The 20,830-nt window shown below is 33.6% G+C and overlaps 2 protein-coding genes across 2 annotated transcripts; both read left to right on the top strand.

The window, feature by feature from the left end:
- The first annotated feature begins 3,509 nt into the window (after window positions 1–3,509).
- On the top strand, window positions 3,510–8,137 carry LOC136798047 (uncharacterized). Its single transcript, XM_067054631.1, has 6 exons — window positions 3,510–4,032; window positions 4,777–5,052; window positions 5,688–5,827; window positions 6,073–6,208; window positions 6,546–6,687; window positions 7,100–8,137. Exons 1-6 carry the CDS (start codon window positions 3,709–3,711, stop codon window positions 7,192–7,194), a joined length of 1,113 nt encoding a protein of 370 aa, XP_066910732.1. The 5' UTR covers window positions 3,510–3,708; the 3' UTR covers window positions 7,195–8,137.
- A 2,082-nt stretch (window positions 8,138–10,219) lies between these two features.
- On the top strand, window positions 10,220–20,183 carry LOC136798046 (uncharacterized). The gene is made up of 5 exons (XM_067054630.1): window positions 10,220–10,383; window positions 11,215–11,337; window positions 11,493–11,582; window positions 16,189–16,229; window positions 18,620–20,183. The coding sequence occupies exons 1-5, from the start codon at window positions 10,291–10,293 to the stop codon at window positions 19,857–19,859; spliced, it is 1,587 nt and encodes a 528-aa protein (XP_066910731.1). The 5' UTR covers window positions 10,220–10,290; the 3' UTR covers window positions 19,860–20,183.
- Window positions 20,184–20,830: the final 647 nt, after the last annotated feature.

Below are 20,830 nucleotides of genomic sequence, written 5' to 3'. Positions count from 1 at the left end.
AGCAGGTAGAGTTGGAGAGTCGGAAAGCTTTGCTGGATTTCCACTGTCAACCTCTGCACGCTCTGTGTTTACAAGTTTTCAAATCGAAGTAGCGAGCTGCATGCTAATGGAGAGTAAACCGAAAACCAGTTTATCTACGGTTTTTCAATTTTTTAATTTGAATCAGTCCACACGGATTCCCTTTTAACAAGATGTAGCTGCTTCTTAACAGAAAAATATTTAGAGTAGAAATGACGGGAACCAAACAATTTTTTTCGATTCGCCTATTATCAAACACGTCCAAGTCCAAAAAAGCACGATTGCATCCAGTCTTTATCAAATTTAGACAGTAGTTGTACTTTTGTAAACTTTATCAAATTCCAATAACATTATAACACCATCAACCCCCCCCCCCTAGAGGAAAACAAGAAAAATATGTTTTTATTGCAAAAACTAATAAAAAGCAGTAATAAAAAGTATCAGAAAATTCAACATAAACAAAAACTTGAGCAAACGGCTTTAAACCTTCAAAAGATGTAGAAAAAGAATCCCCTTGATGAAAATCATGTGTTTGATTTGCCGAGTTAAAAAAATAAATGACAGAAATTGAAGCTTGCAACAGATTTACACTGGAAATACTTTGGTACAACACTGACTTATCACATCTGACTTATCGCTTGAGCCGCCATCTTGAAACACCACATTATGATCTGTAAAAACAACGCACGCTAAAAGTACCCAAAAAGTTAACCCGATCGGAAGAAAGTTTAGAAATCAAAGTGTGATCGGGAAATCGGAATTTTTTTTTGCTGTCTTATGGTGATGGTGGAACCGAATTTTACCTATTTAAATGCTCAGCTTAGGCTGACCAAATATCTCAAATAGGCTCTGTGATGGAGTGCAAGGCTGAAAGCCACATGAATATGGTTCATCCTATAAAAGAAAGTTCATTCTATGGTGGCCTATCTTGTCTTAAAGTGAAGTTGGTTGAACAAAATGTTTTTGGCATATTGATGGAACTGCCAGACCCGACCAATCGAACTTATTGAACCAATCGAACAATCTAATTAATCAAACTCCATTTTAAAGATTAAAATTTGAGTAAATCAATATAAAAGGGGTTGCGTGCGCTCCAGAACTCTCACGTTCCTTGACTCTGTTTGCAATGCAAAGAGAGTGACAAAAGTTTTAGGCGTATATCAATGCAAACAGAACATATTATTGATGGTCACCTTAACAATCAAGTCAGAGAACAAAATGAACATAACAGTAAATCTTTCATTATTCATTTCAAGTCCATTGCATTCTTTCTATTTTAGTGACGTCATCAGGCCCAAAATTGTGAAAAGATTTGCCATTTCAAAGTCAACAAATAGCCTCAAAACTCCCTCTTGAATTGTATTCTCCATGAAATTTCTGATTCAATGAGGATTTGTCCTCTTACTCCTTTTCAAACTTGAGATATTGAATTTTAAAGTTTTTGGGAATCCAGTGATGTCATAAGGGCTCCTTCATCCCTAATAAATATCATCAGTCAATTCGCGAATTTCAAAATTTTTGCTGTCAAAGATTGGCCTATACCTCAAGGGTAAAAAAACCCCAAAAACATCAAAAAATCTCAAAGGAAAAGTGGTTTAAAAATTAGCAAAGATTAGCACTGCAACGACTTCTTCTAAACGCGCTAATTTTACTTAATTTTACAAAATAATTATTCAGTGTTAATTGTTCTGTGCTCAAAAAGTAACTTCATTACCTCGGGTAAGTTATGGCATATCTCAAAAACAGAAAATTACCATAATTTTAGATTGCATGAGAACAGAAAATGACCAAATAAATGACGTTGTAGTAGTTGCAGACCAATGAACTTTTCACTCATTTTTAAAAAAAATTGCAAAAACTGATTATGACATCATAATCGATGATGTCATAGAAATTAAAAATCAAATTTTTCAAGAATGGTTCATCTAAGTCCAACTCCTTTCAGGCTTTAACCAAAGATGTATGTATCTTCAAAATTTTGATGACGTATGCAGAAATAAGCAAAAAAGAAAATTTTTTTTGCTGACCTCTGACCTGACCTGAAAAAATGGTATCCTTAATAGTGGGAGACTTTTAGTGGATAGTGAGACGACCTCGAATTCACAGACACACTTTGCTGGACTGGACTGGACTGCACTGGTAACTGGGATGAACGAACTGACTAACGATTACCACGTGTGTGGTGTGGACTGAAGGAAAAAGAAGAAATATATATGTGTATCCTTGCACAAAGATACACGTTTTTCTGGCATAAGCATAAAGTATTTAAACGTACACTATCTGTTCCAGCTCAATTTTAGTTAAAAACCCATACCAAATTGACTGTGTCACTTAGGAGCCAACTAGTCACGTAAGGGCCTCCAGTCAACAAAGCACAAGGTTATTTACAACTTATACCAAGCTGACTGTGTCACATATGGTCACATGGGTCAATATGGTACAGCGTTTTTATACATACCAAGTTGACTGTGTCACAGATAAGCCAACTTAGTCATCCCAGGTCAACATGGTACAGCGTTTCTGTTCATACCAAGTTGACTGGGTCACATATAAGCCAATCTAGTCACTTAGGTCAACATGGTACAGCGGTTTTATACATACCAAGTTGACTGTGTCACAGATAAGCCAACTTAGTCATCCCAGGTTAACATGGTACATCGTTTTTGACCATACCAAGTTGACTGTGTCACATATAAGCCAACCAGGTCAACATAGTACAGCGTTTTTGCTCATACCGAGTTGACTGTGTCACATATAAGCCAACTTAGTCATCCCAGGTCAACATGGTACATCGTTTTTGACCATACCAAGTTGACTGTGTCACATATAAGCCAACCAGGTCAACATAATACAGCGTTTTTGCTCATACCGAGTTGACTGTGTCACATATGAGCTAACTTAGTAATCTCAGGTCAACATGGTACAACGTTTTTGTTCATACCAAGTTTACTGTATCACTTGGGAACCAAATTAGTTATCACAAGTCAATATGAGCAGGCTGTGGATAAAAATCAGCACTCGTCAACTTGGTACGCAAACGGTCAACATGGTACATGCAATCAACATGGTATGGAACAGTACCCTTCATGTTCAGTCATTTGTTTGGTGATTTTAATTCTGTCGACTAATGTGATCTAAAAATTATGGGAATTTTATGACATGCCATAACTTACCCAAGACCCCATAAAAATGGGTAATTTGCAGATTTTCTTGATATAGGTATAAATTATACTTCTTGTGATATTTAAGTTTGATTTTAGTATTTAAGAACGGTTGGAATAACTTTATATGGTTTTATCAAAGCATTCACAATTTATTTTCATAGATTTGACAAAAAAAATCATTGTCAGATATTTTTTCCGAAAAAGATTTTGGAAAATATTTTTAAAAAAGTGAAAAAATTTGTATTTTATCCATTTGGAGTGATTGTCTTTCAAAGATTTTCATTGCTATACACCACCACATGTATTAAGTGTTATGTTTACATAGTGATTACACCTTATCAAACGGCAAATCTTAGACAAAAAATAAAGCTCAAAAGAGCTGTGTAACACACTAAGATTCATCTTTGGGGAAAAATTTTACAACAGGCAGGTTAGGACCATCATACTTCTCTGGTCTGAAACTTTTTCTGGCTTGGCAGACCCTGCTACTCATTTTTTAGAAATACAACATTAAAAACAAAACAAAATGGAAACTGATGAGTGCCCAAAGATAGAGAAAGCCTCTCAGAAGTTGCTTGATTTGTCTTATGATGAGAGAGTGAAACATTTTGAGAAGGAAGCAATGAGTTTGTATCAATTTTGTTTAAAGAAGGGCTATTCTGAAGGAGATATGCAAACTTGTGTCTCAAAGCTTTATGGCCCTTCAAAATCTACAACTGTTAAAGCATTGGAAGATTCACAACGTTCAGTCATTTTACTTGTATTATTGATTGGCTTGGTTGGAGCTATTTACTCATCTCCTGAGGCAAACAACTTTGTTGCTGCTCATTACAAGTTATTCACTATCAAGGTATTTTGGTTTAGGATTTTTTTGGCATCTTGATCATGAACAATAATATGAAGCCGATATTGATATTATATAAGTACCCTCTCTTTGATTTGCTTTGATTGCTCAAGTTTGTTAATAACTATTCTGAAAAGTTAAAGGGATAATCAGATGGTTTGTAATATTTGGCATGTGGGATCCTTCTACAATCAGTGCCATAACATATTGGCACTTTTGGCTAATTTACCATTTTTTGAAGTTCGAGCGAGAATGTCAATTTCAGGCCTTCGACTTGATTTCATCAATTATTTCGATCTGGGAGGGATTTATTGGTTTCTAGTCTATATTTCAAGCCCTACTGGACCATTCTTAAGTCTAGCGTTAAAACTCAGAGTTAAAACTCTACCCTTCGAACCTACATTAGAGCACTTACAAATCTGTTGTGGTTTCAAAACTTCCCGGTGAATTTCCCTTTTGTGCCAAGTATTTTGTCACTGATTGTAGATTGTCCTGAGAAAAATCTCAAAATATTTTTACCTAACTATTTTCCAAAGTCGAGATATTTTTAAGTTACAAGTTTTTGACTTTTAGAATGAAAACAATAGAATTTCAACGTAAGAACCGTGTAAGAACCCATTTTAAAAAATTTCAAATTTTGATATCTCGATTTTGGAAAACTGTGTTGTAATCTAAATATCTCAAACCATCTAACTATCCCTTTAAGATTCATAACATTTTTTAGTTTTCTCCAAATTTCACCAATTTCAGTATGTTTTGCCTTATTGGAACTTTGGCCAACTTTGGAATGAAGACTGTATTGTTTACAATAAATGGCTTCCTGAAGACAAGTTCGAAATCAACGAAAAGACATGCAAGTATTGCACAAATATTGTCAAACTCAACAATAATACACTAGACAAGTACAAGGATTTCAGTAAAAGCGAGATGTCTAAACATTATTTGGCTTTCCAACAACCTGTTATTGTTGAGGATGCAACCAAAGGATGGCCTTCAACGCAAATCAATATGGAAATACTTAGCAAGGTATAATAAATTTCAATTTCTATGCGAAGTTTTGGAGGTTGTATAGAGAGCTGATTATGGGGTAGAGTACGTTTCATTTCCAACGCAAAATTCCCACACGTTTTTTCTCAATGAAAACAAACTATATAACAACAAAATGCTTTGAACAAAATATTTAGATAAAGTTAAGAACAATTTTCAACAATGCACACTCATTTTCTAAGGAAATTGCACAAAAATACTGACAAAATGGTTGAATAACACTTTTAGGCTTGAAACCCAAAAAGTTCAGAATATCCAAAAGCTTTGAAAATTTTGGACGTTCTTATAAAAAAAATTACTCTTCCAGTAAGACTAGACATTTATTGTGTAGACTAATTATAGTCCTGCGTCTTTACTATCATAAATGCTTGCCACCTATCATTCAAACAGAGAAGGTCGCTCTTATTTTAGAGATGGCAACTTTCTTATGCTCTTCTTCATTTTAGTGTAAATAATAGAAGAATTGACTTTTTTAGGTTTCAACAAATAAAGCTCTTATGCTGGCAATTTTGGGTAATTGGTGGTACCTATACAACAAATTTTGGTTAAAATGGGGTTATCTCAAAGTGAATACAACCTTCTGGACTAACTTCTTTATTTTATTTTACTTTCAGTTATACCAAACACATCCCCTCCTTTCACACTCAATGGGAAGTTGTGTTTATGAAACAACCGTGACTCAAACCTCAAATTTTTATGATTTCATTACTGCTTATGTGGATAAAACATTACAAGACAATTGGCATATTAGATGGTTGGTAATTTAGTTTTCCTTTTTTGAATGTGCAGATTTTACTGTACCTTATAGTGTCAGCCTTACCGTATTTTGTTTTGATAACATGAAACCTTATTATTTTAAGAAATATACAAAAAATTCCTTCGTTTTTATCTGGACCTTATCTTCTTCTATGTTTTAGAAATCTAAAAGAGATTTTGGTTTTGTGTTTTCATGATGTCACGCAATTCACAATCTTAATGAAGTTAACTTTATTTTCTCAGGGAGAATTGTGATACAAAATCAGCAAAGATCATTCGTAAATACTACTCAAGGCTTTATTTCATCCCAGACAGTGTACAATCAAACCCGACTAATACAATCATTGCTGCTAGAGGTGCAAGTCCTGAAAAACACAAGGTATAATTTGATGGAAATTGTTCTCAATACTTTAACTTTAACCTTCTGGTGATGTTGCCTAAAAGATAACTTCCTGGGGTTTCTGATTTTGTCACTTCATGGTTGCTATCTTGAATTTTCACCGATATATATAGGAAATGGTAATAAAAGGCAGTTATTCGGTGAATGTCTTAACTACTAAACTAAACTATACTAAACTAGTAAACATTATTTATTTTGTCTCTTCAAAAAGAGGGGTAAGTTATTAATCCTCGACGACCATCTGGAGTGCTCAAAGCCACTTTTCCTGGACAGAAAAAACACTACCTTCCTGATTTCCATGCTTATGTATTTTCAGTTTATCGTTGAATCAAGCGAAGGTCGATGGTTGACTGTTGTTTCTGGTTCAATGAAGGTGTATTTGAACCCAACTTACCCACAGTGTAAACATGATTATGGTTGTGATACTACTGTCTTTGAACTCAATGCTGGTCAAGCAGGTATTTTCCTTATTTATTTCACAATAGTGCCTGATTGGATATCAGGCAGCAAAAACAGGGGAAATAGAATTAAGAGGTGGTTACCCGGTGAATTTCATGGCAGATTTTGCTATTTTCTGGTATTTTCCGGTATTTGCCAGTATATTTATTTAACCTTTTTTACATGAGACATCAGTTATGTATCTTTCAGGGTCATTTCCGGAGTACTCAAAGCCAATTTTCTCGATCAGAAAACATGCCTCCTTTCTTATTCGGAAAATCTAGCTTTTCGGGAGGTTTATATTTCTCCGCTAGGGAAATATTTTCTGTTAAGGCAAATACTGTTAAGTATTAGTAAGATTTTGATATAGTGTTGCCGATTGCCAAGCGATCAGATCTATACCTGAAAGTATAATTTCAAATTTCGTTTTAGTGTTTTACTATCCAAACGTATGGGAAATCGATTACGAAATAATAAGCAAAGATGAAACACTAGCTGTCTCCACATCACTTGTTTGGGACCAGTAAACTAAAGAATCACGACAAGAGGTTTTGATAACGAATTCAAATGCAAATTTTAATGCTATCAAATGTACACTATTTTCATTTATATACAATAATCCGGGGAGAGGTACTTAGGAAAAATATAGGTGCTTGGTATGCTCGTACTTGAGGGTTAATACAAAAAGACAAAAAAGTCAAGATGGTACCGGGTGTCCAAGAAAAAAGTCCCCCTTTTTGAGATGAATATTTTCGAAAAGTATTGGGAATTTTGGAAAAAATCTTTTTGCATCGTAAAGAGGAAAGGCTAACTTAAATTTTGATGTATCATACATAAAAATCTGATCAATATTCAAAAGGTTACAAAGAAAAAACAGAAAATCGTCAAAAATGGTCAAAAACGAGGGTATCAAATTAGGCCTTTTAGCAAATTAGGGGAACTTTTTTCTGGGACACCCGGTATAAGGATCGGAATTTTTATCATCCTGGGTCTCTGCTATGTTAGGAAAATGATAAAATGCCAAAAGGGTGTCTCTAGGGATCATATTTTCGCTAAAGTTTGCCCGCTTGCCCGATATTCCCAAACTTGTTAGCACCTAGGTCCTGGTCTTGTCTCCAAACTTGATATCTAAGGAAATTTAAAATTTCACTACCAGGCTATCCTACATTTTACGTGAGATACGCTCTGGTTCAGAGTACCCCGGGTGGGACATTTAACTTCAATAAATTGTAAACTTGGTAATTCCTTATTTCACGAACTCAATTTGCAGCAGTTTTTATATGGGAAATAATATTTTTTGTACACAAACAGATCTTACTATATTTGATAACGTTTATATTTTTCTATCGGTAATTCTTTATTGATTTTGATATTTGATGGCTCTTTATACCTATTTTTATAGTATGATTAAATTTTTTCGATTATTATCTTTTAGTTTATGAAAAGGGGGAATAATTCTTAACGAGATAACTTTTTTGTCATGTTGTCTACACTGTGCTCGCACCAATAAATTATAACCGAGGGCTAGAGTTGAATCTCACATGCAAGATTTGAAACCTATTGTTGCCTACAAATTAGAAGTAGTATTTACCGCTAGAATTGGAAAAATGTAAAACGCGAAAACAACGAAAGTACTTGGTAGATTCAATCTGCCATCCCAAATGTGGCGCAAAGGATTCACTTTTTCTTGTTTTTAGTGGTCTGTACTAGTGAAATTCCTTAGTAAGACCAAGAATAATTAGATAAGGTTTTATGATTTTAAAGTGTGCAATTATCTCAGCTGGGAATTTATAATCCTTCTTACGGTGTCTCATAAAAATGACTTTACATTAAAGTTTATATCGGAATCTCTTTTTCAGATTCAAATAATTAAAAGTAATTATCAACACATCTATCAACCCGACCAATCTGTATAGAGAAGATTTGGATTTGATTAATTGGCATACAAAATATACTTTAAAGTCTAGATAAGATCACCTTTGCCATAGAAAACCGAGCGACTGCATACCGAATTCATTGGGAAACAAATTCTTGTTCCTGCCTTGGAAGGAAGGAGCTATATTTTTGTTTATCCCTATTAATATTAATTAATATTAACATTATTAATATTATTTCATTAATATTAGTTATTGAAAAATTTTGTTTTCTATTGAAATCTTCACCACACTTTAATCTTGACAAAGGGCCTTTGAATTTGCTAAAAAATGACCATTTTACAGATCAAACGTATTTGGTCTGTAAAATACCACCCATACAAGTTATGTATTTGAAAATTTGCACACAAATGTGTTTTGTTATGATGTACCTTAAGGGAAGAAATTTTCGCGAGAAGAAATTTTCGCGGAATTTAATTTCGCGAATCAGAGTATCAAAAATGCAAATTTCGCGGAATTTAATTTCGCGAATGAGCCGATTTCAAAAGTTTCACGGAATTTAATTTAGCGATTAAGAAGAATTTATCAACTTAAATTAACTTTTAACCATCACGGAGTTATTTATATTTGTTTATATTTGATAAGAAATACACGTTATAAGGCTTAAACATCAACTGTGTCCATATTTTTTGGTAATACCTGGTCAAAAACAACAAAATAAAAGAAGAAGAAAAAAATCGAATTTCGCGGAATTTAATTTCGCGATTTAACAATTTTGGTGTGTTTCGCGGAATTTAATTTCGCGAATTACACCCAAATTCGCGAAATTAAATTCCGCGAAAAATTTAATTTCGCGAATCAGAGTTTCAAAATGGCAAATTTTGCGGAATTTAATTTCGCGAATGAGCCGATTTTAAAAGTTTCACGGAATTTAATTTCGCGATTGAGAAGAATTTATCAACTTAGATTAACTTTTAAGGATCACGGAGTTGTTTATATTTGTTTATATTTGATAGAAAATACACGTTGTAATGCTTAAAAATCAATTGTGTCCATCTTTTTTGGTAACACCTGGTCAAAAACAACAAAATAAAAGAAGAAGAAAAAAAATCGAATTTCGCGGAATTTAATTTCGCGATTTAACAATTTTGGTGTGTTTCGCGGAATTTAATTTCGCGAATTACGCCCAAATTCGCGAAATTAAATTCCGCGAAAATTTCTTCCGCGAAAATTTCTTCCCTTAAGGTAGCTGAAATTGCTGCTTGAAAAGTCAATTTGTCTATCTCCGACAGTGAAAGATACCTATCGGTAAACACACGCAGGAAGTTTAAGGTCGTTACATTTTCATAACCTGTATTAATACTATTACTAATAATCGTATAACGTAGGTTTGAAAACTAATGACTACTCTCATAGGAATTCATACACTATCACTTTCAGAGAGAAATTTCCAAGAATTTGTGTTGGAACGATTGAAAACTAAATTTGATTTTATTCTATTCAAGGTTCTATAAATTGTGCATTCTCCTTTTTAAACGACGTGAAATGATAATGCATTATTCGATTATAACTACTTGCTATCAAAAGTTTATCATGAGAGATAAGAAGTTTTTAGTCAGTGGGAGACAAAATACCAAAGGATTTTCAATAATTCTCCTTGTTTATGGAGAAAAGACAAGAGTACAAAAGATAGTATAGATATTATAAGGGGGATGACAACAGAAATTTGAAGTAAAATCATAAACACAGATGGACAGGAAGCAAGTGGACAAAGAAGACTTATCGTCGATAGCTAAAGTGATGCCAAGGCCTAGTTGGCCTAGATTGGATTCTTCAGAGCAGGTCAGCTGTTCGAGAGCTTTTTATAGTCTTGTGAAAATTAATGCATCTTTAGTAGGGGGAAATTTGTTAGGGTTCGTTTTTTTGAGGTCGCTCGACTTTTTTAGTCAAAGCACTTGTTATACATTTTTGGAAAGCTAAAGGGTAGGGGAATCAAAATAACTTGGGTGTCAATTTTTTTCGGACACTTTGTTGTGATTTTCGGACAAATACGACGGTCTAAGCTCAATATCTCGAGTTAGGTACTGAAATCACATATAATCACAATATATCACTAATCTTAATTTTTTGAGAGCTTTCCAAAAATATACAACAGGTCACCGTTTTCTCAAGCTAAAATTTTCATTAACTTTTCACCCTATGATTGTGGCCTGGGACCGTCGTATTTGTCCGAAAATCACACCATAGTGTCCGAGAAAAAAATTGGCACCCAAGTTATTTTGATTGACCTACCCCTTAGCTTTCCAAAAATGTATAACAAGTACTAAAAAAATCGAGCGATTTTACAAATTTCCCCCTACTACTTTTAGAAGAGGATTTTTTATCATGAGAGGATTTTGAAGGCATTTGTCTCTAGCCTAGATTTTCAAAACATGTTCATAAGCTTTTATAAAAAGTTGTTTTTCTGTTCTCCTAATAGTTGGGGAGCTGGGGAAGGTCAACTATGACAGTCGTAGCAGCATGTGAAATATATATCATCATATAGCACTCTGTCTGATAGTTTCCAAATTTACTTGTTTGCTGTCCGAAGTTTTCTTGTTGGTATCGATACTTTTACATGGATGTCCAATCGCTCCTTTTTCTAAGTGAAAATTTCCGTTTTTGTCCTTATAGGAAGATGAAAATGAAGGGACGAAAGCGATCGCTGTAGACACAGACTCACCTTTAGAAAAAGGGAATGATGGATGGACGGCAAGCTTACATCCTATAGAGAGCATAAAGCAGGCACAAGAAGATGTAAGTTAGACACTTTACATTCCTGAAAATATTTGGGAAGAGATTTTCGCGGGAAGGAAACTTTACGAAATGTTTCCATTTTGCGATAAGTAATGGAGTTTTTCAAAATATTTCTCGAGAGAATTTTAATCTCGTTCTTGTGCTTAAATTATCAGGATGTTGGTAAGGCACCAGATCTACCAAAACCAGAGAAGATAGAAGAGGATAATGATGATGATGACAGCCTGGAAACCACAGACAATGAGGTAAGTTGATTTTAAAAAAGGGGTCTTGATATATTATAAAATATATTGCCGGTTGTGGTTTTTTATACTTACCAAGGGAACCTAAAAACACCGAATTATATCTCTTCGGCTGACTTTTTTCTCTCTTGTGTTGCCAGTTGCCACCTCATTTATTCAAGTAAAGCAGGGTCAATTTTGGAGGTTCTTGGGTCCCTCGTTGGAAAATCTTTGAGATTTTAATAAACGTACAAGCCAAAAGTGACAAAACATAGCAAAAATGTAGACCTAATTCACAGGACTGTAACTTTTTTATCCGAGAAAAAATGAGAGCACAGATTCTTTTTGGTTTTTCAAAAATTTTAAATCTTTTAGATTATTCTCCTCTGAAATATCATTCCAGCGGTGTTTAATCTTCTATACAGCGTGTCTCAAGCGGACGCATTTGTATATAAAGAAAAATCCTCATAATTTATGCCAAATTTGATGACTGTGTATACTTTCAATCTCAAAAACCTTTTCAATCATCTCAAGAATTGAATATCTATTGATAGAACAGAGAATTTTAATCTTATTTCAATAACTTTAAGCCTAGTGTTATGCGCAGATATGTAATTTTTGCGCAGATATGTAATTTCTGCGCATATATGTAATTATTTTGCGCAGATATGTAATTTCTGCGCAAATATGTAATTATTTTGCGCAATTATGTAATTTCGAGCTGCGCAGATATGTAATTAAATTTCTGCGCAGATATGTAAAGAAAAACTGACTCGATTTTAACATTAATTTTTCAAAGTATTTAATCGCATTGTTCTTGGACTATGACAGACATTTGGCGATTGTTTTTTTTCTTATAAGCATCATCTTTATAAGAAACAAGTCAATATCTTTTTATCAAAGTGATATTGGCTTTCGGCGATTGGTTCTATCAAAGCAACTAGGGGACAGTGCTAAATGACTTACAAGCATCAACTTTATAAGAACACAATTCATAACTCTTAAACCAATAGATAATAGCTTTTGGTGTTTGGTTTTCTAATACAAACATAGGATAGTGCTTAAGCTAGAAATTATTTTTTCTTATAAGCATTAACTTTATAAGAACACAATTCATAACTCTTAAACCAATGATTATTAGCTTTTGGCGTTTGGTTCTTTCAAGCAAATATAGGATTGTGCTTAAGCTAGAAAAATTTATTTTTCTTATAAGCATCAACTTTATAAGAACACAATTCATAACTCTTAAACCAATGATTATTAGCTTTTGGCGTTTGGTTCTTTCAAAGCAAATATAGGATTGTGCTTAAGCTAGAAAAATTTATTTTTCTTATAAGCATCAACTTTATAAGAACACAATTCATAACTCTTAAACCAATAGATATTAGCTTTTGGCGTTTGGTTCTTTCAAAACAAACATAGGATAGTGCTTAAGCTAGAAATTCTTTTTTTCTTATAAGCATTGACTTTATAAGAACACAATTCATAACTCTTAAACCAATGATTATTAGCTTTCGGCGATTGGTTCTATAAGCAACGAGGGGACTGTGCTAAATCAGGAAATTTTTGTTTTTCTTATAAGCATCAACTTTATAAGAACACAATTCATAATTCTCCAAACAATAAATATTAGCTTTCGGCGATTGGTTCTTTCAAAGCAAACATATGATTGTGCCTAAAAAAGAAACATTTATTTTTCTTATAAGCATCAACTTAATAAGACCACAATTCATAACAAACCAATGATTATTAGCTTTCGGTGATCGTCTTTCAAAGCAAACATATGATTGTGCCCAAAAGAGAAAGATTCATTTTTCTTATAAGCAACATTTTATAAGAACACAATTCATAACTTTTAAACAATATTTGTTAGCTATTGTTTGATAAATCAAATCTCTGAAAGCCTATTCCACTTAGAAAAAATCCTTGTTCTTATAAAATTCTTATTAACTAATGTTAGATTTAGGAAAATTCCCTATTTCTTTCGATAGAGCCGTTGCAGAATGCTGATTCCACTTAGAAAAAAAAATAATTTGTCTCCTTTTAGATGGCTTAAAGTTGAATATTTTGCCTTAGTTTAATTTGTAAGGGGAAAATAAAAAAGGCATGTTTTTTTTAAATATCTTTAACAATCAGTGTCAATAATCCCACTCCATTTCATTGGATAATTCAATCAAATATAATCACTTTGCTCGTAGATCGAACCATGAAAAGGAAAAGGAAGTTTTTTTTATCATAAATTAGTCCATGTTTTGGTAGAGACAACCAATAGATATTTACTTTATCTCACTGTAATTTAAAGAAATGCAATCCATATCTACAAAATCAATAAAGTTTACATAGATATGTCGAATTATCGAAGATCTCATTATATTGTACTTTTTTATTAGGTAGTACCGATAAGATAAATAGAAAATCCGAATCTTTTGCTTATACCTTGCTAGATGGTTCACATTTTTTAAAAGAATTTGGATACTCTTATTTTTTTTAGGTTTCAGCCTAAAGATATTCTTAACATGTTCAGCCTTGTTAACTTTGTAATAACTACCCTATTTTTTCGAATAAACGCCCTGGGCATCTTTTTAATTTTAAGACTTTCAGGAGGGGTGTTTATTCGAGGGTATATACCATTCTACCAAGAGTTATTTGATTCTCATAAAGTAGTGGCTTATAGGAAGAATTACTATGCTCATAATATTATACGCCTTCCCTTGTTTACTTCGTAAGAACTAATTACCGAAGGGTATATCACCGTCTATTAAGAGTTATTGATTTGATTCTTATAAAGTATATGCTTATAAGAAAAATGAATATGCTCATATTATGCGCCATCCCTTATTTACTTTGTAAAAACTAATAACCGAAGGGTAAATGACCGTCTATCAAGAGTTATTGCTTTGATTCTTATAAAGTAGTTGCTTATAAGAAAAATAAATATGGACATATTACGCGCCATCCCTTATTTACTTTGTAAAAACTAAAAACCGAAGGATATATCACAGTCTATCAAGAGTTATTGACTTGATTCTTATGAAGTATATGCTTATAAGAAAAATGAATATGCTCATATTATGTGCCGTCCCTTGTTTACTTTGTAAGAACTAATTACCGAAAGGTATATGGCCGTCTATCAAGAGTTATTGCTTTGATTCTTATAAAGTATATGCTTATAAGAAAAATGAATATGCTCATATTATGCGCCATCCCTTATTTACTTTGTAAAAACTAATAACCGAAGGGTAAATGACCGTCTATCAAGAGTTATTGCTTTGATTCTTATAAAGTAGTTGCTTATAAGAAAAATAAATATGGACATATTATGCGCCATCCCTTATTTACTTTGTAAAAACTAACAACCGAAGGGTATATCACAGTCTATCAAGAGTTATTGATTTGATTCTTATAAAGTATATGCTTATAAGAAAAATAAATATGGTCATATTATGTGCCGTCCCTTGTTTACTTTGTAAGAACTAATTACCGAAAGGTATATGGCCGTTTATCAAGAGTTATTGCTTTGATTCTTATAAAGTAGTTGCTTATAAGAAAAATAAATATGCACATATTATGCGCCATCCCTTATTTACTTTGTAAAAACTAAAAACCGAAGGATATATCACAGTCTATCAAGAGTTATTGACTTGATTCTTATGAAGTATATGCTTATAAGAAAAATGAATATGCTCATATTATGTGCCGTCCCTTGTTTACTTTGTAAGAACTAATTACCGAAAGGTATATGGCCGTCTATCAAGAGTTATTGCTTTGATTCTTATAAAGTAGTTGCTTATAATAAAAATAAATATGCACATATTATGCGCCATCCCTTATTTACTTTGTAAAAACTAACAACCGAAGGATATATCACAGTCTATCAAGAGTTATTGACTTGATTCTTATGAAGTATATGCTTATAAGAAAAATGAATATGCTCATATTATGTGCCGTCCCTTATTTACTTTGTAAGAACTAATTACCGAAAGGTATATGGCCGTCTATCAAGAGTTATTGCTTTGATTCTTATAAAGATGATGCTTACAAGAAAAATAGTCATATCCATTTTAGGCGCTATTCCATGTTTCCTTTGAAAGAACCAATCACCGAAAGCTAAAACTTAGTGGTTGAAAAGTTATAGATCATTTTCTTATAAAGATGATGCTTAAAAGAAAAATAATTATTTTCATTTAAGGCCCTATTCTATTCCATTCAAAAGTTATGGATATTTTTCTTATAAAGTTGATGCTTATAAGATATTACTTCTTGTATTTGATAGATATTAGCTAAAATACCTAAGTCTTAAAAAGGTAAAAGTAATGGTAAAATCTATCAAGGGGGTACCATTGATTTTAAAGATCGTGTTTTACATATCTGCGCAGAAATTTAATTACATATCTGCGCAGCTCGAAATTACATATCTGCGCAAAATAATTACATATATGCGCAGAAATTACATATCTGCGCACAACACCTAGTTTAGATAACGAGCTTTGAGGGTTTTACTTTATTTAAATTTAAAAATTTGTCCGCTTTTTTTGGGACACGCTGTTTAGTAATAATGATTGCTGAGAAGATGATATAAAAAGATACTCATGAGACAGACTTCAGTACGAACTTGTTTATTCTTATTTAGAGCGAGGTAGCTGAAGTTGGAGCTAACAGAGTACACATAAGGTAATTGGCTGTAAAGCTACTGTTATTTAGATTTCTTGAATTTCGATTAGTTGAAATCATAGAAACGGCTGGGGTTGTAGGGGTTCGAAATACCGAAAGACACCGTCACACTGGTTTGTAGAGGTTTAAATTTTTTTTTTTTTTTTTTTTTTTTTTGAATATAGATTGATATTAGTAGTAATTAAATATTAAATTAAAACGTTACAATATATAAATTGCTTAAAATACGTACAGCTAGGAAATTCAAAGTTAAATAAAAAATTGAAATCACGACACAAACAAAACTGAAAACTGAATCGAAATACTGTCGAAGTAGCACAACCTAGCGGGTCATGCCAAACTCAAAAGCATAAGCAAAAGCAATGGAAAATACGGTGAAAAAATTAAGTACTAAAATCTATGAAAAGCTAAGATTTCAAAATATTGTTAAAATTTAATAAATCAATTTCATCAAACCTAAGGTTTGGTTTTAGTGTTCGTGTACTGATCTCGTTAAAGCAAACGAAATTTTAGTTCTAATCCAATTTTTGGTTTGAGACGCGTGAGAATCTGTCTTATCAGCTAGTAGATTAGCTAGCGCTCCAAAGAAGTGCTCAGCCTCTACACCCATTCCACCATTCATGGAAAATATCAACGGAGTGAATGATCCATGATCAACTTTGATAATTCGTTCGTTGTAGTTTCTCTTTTTTTCCCGTTCGTTTGACGCAAAAGCGCTTTTGAGACTTTGGGCTGTGTATCTCAGAGCATAGGCGTCGAATACCTTTACATAAAAAAATGCTCGTTGTCCACGAACCCAAAAACCTCGCTCCAGCACTGATGTCAGCTCTCGCGTTGTCAGTCGTAATCGCACCTTTGTTTAAATTCAGAGGTTTAAATACGGGTCAAGATAAACATTTTACAAGAACTTTTGTCATTGGATTGGTTTTTTATTATGTTTTTCTAAAGAACGCGTCATTTCTATTGTTTTGAATAACCAATTATGTGAGCATCTTATAAATACTTCAACACAATTGGTAAATACTGGAATATTGACAAAAATAAGGCCGTCACCGTCTGATTTTAAAATACTGTTTTCCCGTCTCTTTTTTCATCAAATCCCTTAACCCGGTCTAGAAAAGGGCCAATCCCGTCACACCGTAAAAATACAAACCCGCCTCTGTAGTCTGTATTTATAGAAGACTTTTACTGCGGTCTGAAAAATATTAATCATAGTAAGTGGTCATAAAGTAACTACTAGAAGTGGGTAGAGGATTTTAGGTGGGGGTCCGAAAAATATTTTCCACCCCAAGGGGGGGAGGAGATCTGAAAATCTGAGAGATCTAGCTTAAAGGGACATAACAGTAATTTGTAAACAGACTGTATGCAGCAGATACAAAATCAAAACAAATGTCACATGTCAAAATAAAAAATCAAACCAAATATGGCTAATTTTGATTGTTCAATTGTTTTACAAGTTTGTTTTGGACACGTGATTTTAATTGTTCTCTTTAATGACACGTGGTTTGCGCAATGTTTACATTTTACTACTGTAATGTCCCTTTAAAACCTTGTCTTTATTTCAAGAATTTCACGGTTCGCACTAACGACATGTAGGGCCGAGGGGGGGGCATTGTCCTTGCACTATCCGCACTGTAGTGATTTTTCATTTTTATCTTTTAGTGTAGGCTTTTGAGAATGTTTTCAGAATAATCAGTTCAAAACAGAGTAGTTTTAACTAAATAAAAGGGTCGAAAACTCAAACTCAAACTTATTGCTCCTCAGTTATAACCGCGTGACAAAAATACCATTTCCCAAAAAGGTAGAACACACAAAATTCATAGAATGAAAATAAATTGTGAAGCTCTGGAACAAGTACAGTGAGGAAACAATGTTTTGAAACATCCTCCACCCCATCTGGAAGATACTTTATGACCACTCCCTAAAAAATATAGCCTCAAAATTTTAGAAAAATGGAGATCAACTCAACATACAAAAAATGCTCTGGTGCACCTAGAAAATAATGTCTGATACAGTTTTTTGATACTGTCTGTGAGTGAACCCTGGTCTACAGAAGTTCGAAATCTTCTTTTGAATTATATTAATAATTAGCTTGCTTCTTATTTTCCTTGGACCAGGAACGCAGGAACAGTGCTTGTATAGAGTTGTTATATAAAATAGATAAATTGCCATGGTAGACTGGTTTGGAAATGCAGAGCCCAATGCAAGCTTAAGTTGCAACGAAATACAACGACACGCTTTATAAAAACTAAAAACAAGGCTTATTTATACAGGGCTTTTTGGAAATGTTAAAAGATAGCTGCGAAATTTTCTGGGTTTATATCGGGGGAGTCGGCGTTTTTTAAAGCAAAAGTGGCTTTGTCAATTCTTATGCTGTTAATATTTTTCAGAAATCGGATGTCAATTCGGGAATTGGAAACTAGCGAACATGCTAAACACCGATATGCATTTTTGAGGGCGTTTGACGAAATCAAGAAGCTTTCTCATGATCATCCTACCTACGGGGCTGACTCCTTTTGGAGCATTGCATCAATCAATGGCCAGCCGTTCACCTCCAAGAGATCGAAACCCCCTCAATGCAAACATGGAAAAATGTGGAGAGGACACAGCCAGCATGAAAACGTTCTTTTTCTCCCTTGGTACCGCGCTTATCTCTTGCGATTGGAAGATGCTTTGGTACGACATGCTCCAGTCGACAATCTTAAAGTAGCGTTGCATTATTGGGATGAAACTTCACCAGAATCTTTGGCTAATGGTCTCCCACGCCTCTTAACAGATGAGTTTGTTGAAATTGATAAAAATGGAAACACCATTCCCAACCCTCTCTTAGGATTTACTCTACCAGAAGCAATACCTCTAAATAAAGCAACACAAAAATACACAAAAGCAGCTCAATACACAACCTGCCGATATCCCTTCTCTGGCCTGATGAATCCTCGAGACCCAACCAAATACACCGCAAATGCTGAGTTCCAGAACCATTATCTTAACCTCATTCTTCGTGATCCAAAAGAGTACCTGAATCAAAATATCATCCACTCTTTAAATGATTTGAAGGCTCCACTTGTACCCATCAAAGATATATACAAAGAATGCTTGGATATTGAAGACTACAACAAGTTTTCAAATATCTCGTCAGCAGGATGCGGGAACATCTCTCTCGAGCACGCCAGTATTAGTATGCTTCACACATTAGGTGGAAATAGTGAAGACAACTCTGTTCAACGCGAGTTGATAGCTGGCTCCCATGGTGATTTAGGATCAAAAGAAATGGCGGCTTTTGATCCTTTATTTTTCTTGCATATGTCAAATGTTGATCGTATGTTTTGGATTTGGCAAGAGAAGTACCATCATACCACATCAACAATAGTCACGAATAAGAAAGGTAGGGTCGTTTCAAAGCCTTTTAAGATAAAGGCCAGTGGTAACGGAATCAAACCCAATCAAGGTCAAGGACCTTCCCCATCGCAACAGGGTGAAGAAATTTTGGGTATGAGTACTTCACTACATCCATTTAAATTTGGAGCTCTCAAACAACCCACGGTTACCAATGACTTGATCGATATCAAAGGGGAATTGCATTATACATACACAAGAGGCTCATTTGATAAGAAAGACCCCTCACGTTAGGTGATTTTCAAGGCTGTACCAAACCCCCTCAAGAAAAAGAGAGGGCATTCACATTTTGTCGACAAACATTTTATTGGAACAATCAGTAATAGCTTTTCTAATTGAGCTAATTAATTTCAATTTTTCTTACTTATTTTTAAACCTATTAAACGTCTATTTGTGTAATTTTGTAACCTACTATTAGCTTTTTGTTGAAACCCATATTTAATTCATGATAGCACAATACAAAATCATTTGTGATTCACTCTTTTTTAATAAGAACAATTTTATAGTGATGACTAGGCTTAAAATTACCGAAAGATAAGAATAATGCCGAGCCCGGAATTGCTGATTTTCAAACAGTTTAAGGGTAAGAGTATTAATAATTCTCAAAGTGGCCTGAACTTTGCCCTGAAGATAACAACAATACATGTTTTTTTTTGTATAAGCATAACGCTTATAAGCATATGAAGGCTCAGATTTGCAGAATTCCTAAGCATAACATGAGCATATATGTCAGCCTAAAATATTTTTCAAGTGGTCATTTTTATCTGTTTAAAAAAGGTTTGGTAGAGGTCAAGTAATAAATAAGACATTCCACCGCTAGCTACATTCCACTGCTCCCAAAATCTGAACAAATTTTTACAAAATTTCTGAAATTTCATTAAAAACTTGGCTCGGGGGTGAATCATAAGCATGATTCTTAAGCATATAATAAGCATAAACTATGCCTGGATGCTTTGAGAACTTAAGCATACACGAGCCTGACCAAGGGGCATACACTTGCTTATAAAAAAAAAAACATGTAGGCTCAATACGCTTAAAGTGCCAAAATGAGATTACAAAAGCCGAGTTTCGATAAAAATGTACTGTTTTTGATAAAAAATAGTTTTTGAATCAAAAGAAAACCGTGAACAAGAAGAAAAAACATAATTTTCACCTTTTTAGTCGATTAGTATCCTTTGATGTAGAAAGGAAATTTTCATTCGGCT

This window comes from Clytia hemisphaerica, unplaced genomic scaffold (assembly GCF_902728285.1).
Source record: "Clytia hemisphaerica strain Z4C2 unplaced genomic scaffold, Clytia hemisphaerica genome assembly, whole genome shotgun sequence".
NCBI lineage: Eukaryota > Metazoa > Cnidaria > Hydrozoa > Leptothecata > Clytiidae > Clytia > Clytia hemisphaerica.
The sequence above is the reverse complement of the archived record's forward strand: the minus strand, read 5'-3'. Positions and strand labels throughout refer to the sequence as shown.

What these genes read in the sequence shown, in the direction of transcription:
- LOC136798047 (XM_067054631.1), top strand. Translation starts at nt 3,709, where the DNA reads ATGGAAACTGATGAGTGCCCAAAGATAGAGAAAGCCTCTCAGAAGTTG. An exon ending in GACAATTGGCATATTAGATG is followed by an intron (nt 5,828 to 6,072) that starts GTTGGTAATTTA and finishes TTATTTTCTCAG; the next exon opens with GGAGAATTGTGATACAAAAT. An exon ending in CAAGTCCTGAAAAACACAAG is followed by an intron (nt 6,209 to 6,545) that starts GTATAATTTGAT and finishes ATGTATTTTCAG; the next exon opens with TTTATCGTTGAATCAAGCGA.
- LOC136798046 (XM_067054630.1), top strand. Translation starts at nt 10,291, where the DNA reads ATGGACAGGAAGCAAGTGGACAAAGAAGACTTATCGTCGATAGCTAAA. An exon ending in GATTGGATTCTTCAGAGCAG is followed by an intron (nt 10,384 to 11,214) that starts GTCAGCTGTTCG and finishes TTGTCCTTATAG; the next exon opens with GAAGATGAAAATGAAGGGAC. An exon ending in GCTAACAGAGTACACATAAG is followed by an intron (nt 16,230 to 18,619) that starts GTAATTGGCTGT and finishes AATATTTTTCAG; the next exon opens with AAATCGGATGTCAATTCGGG.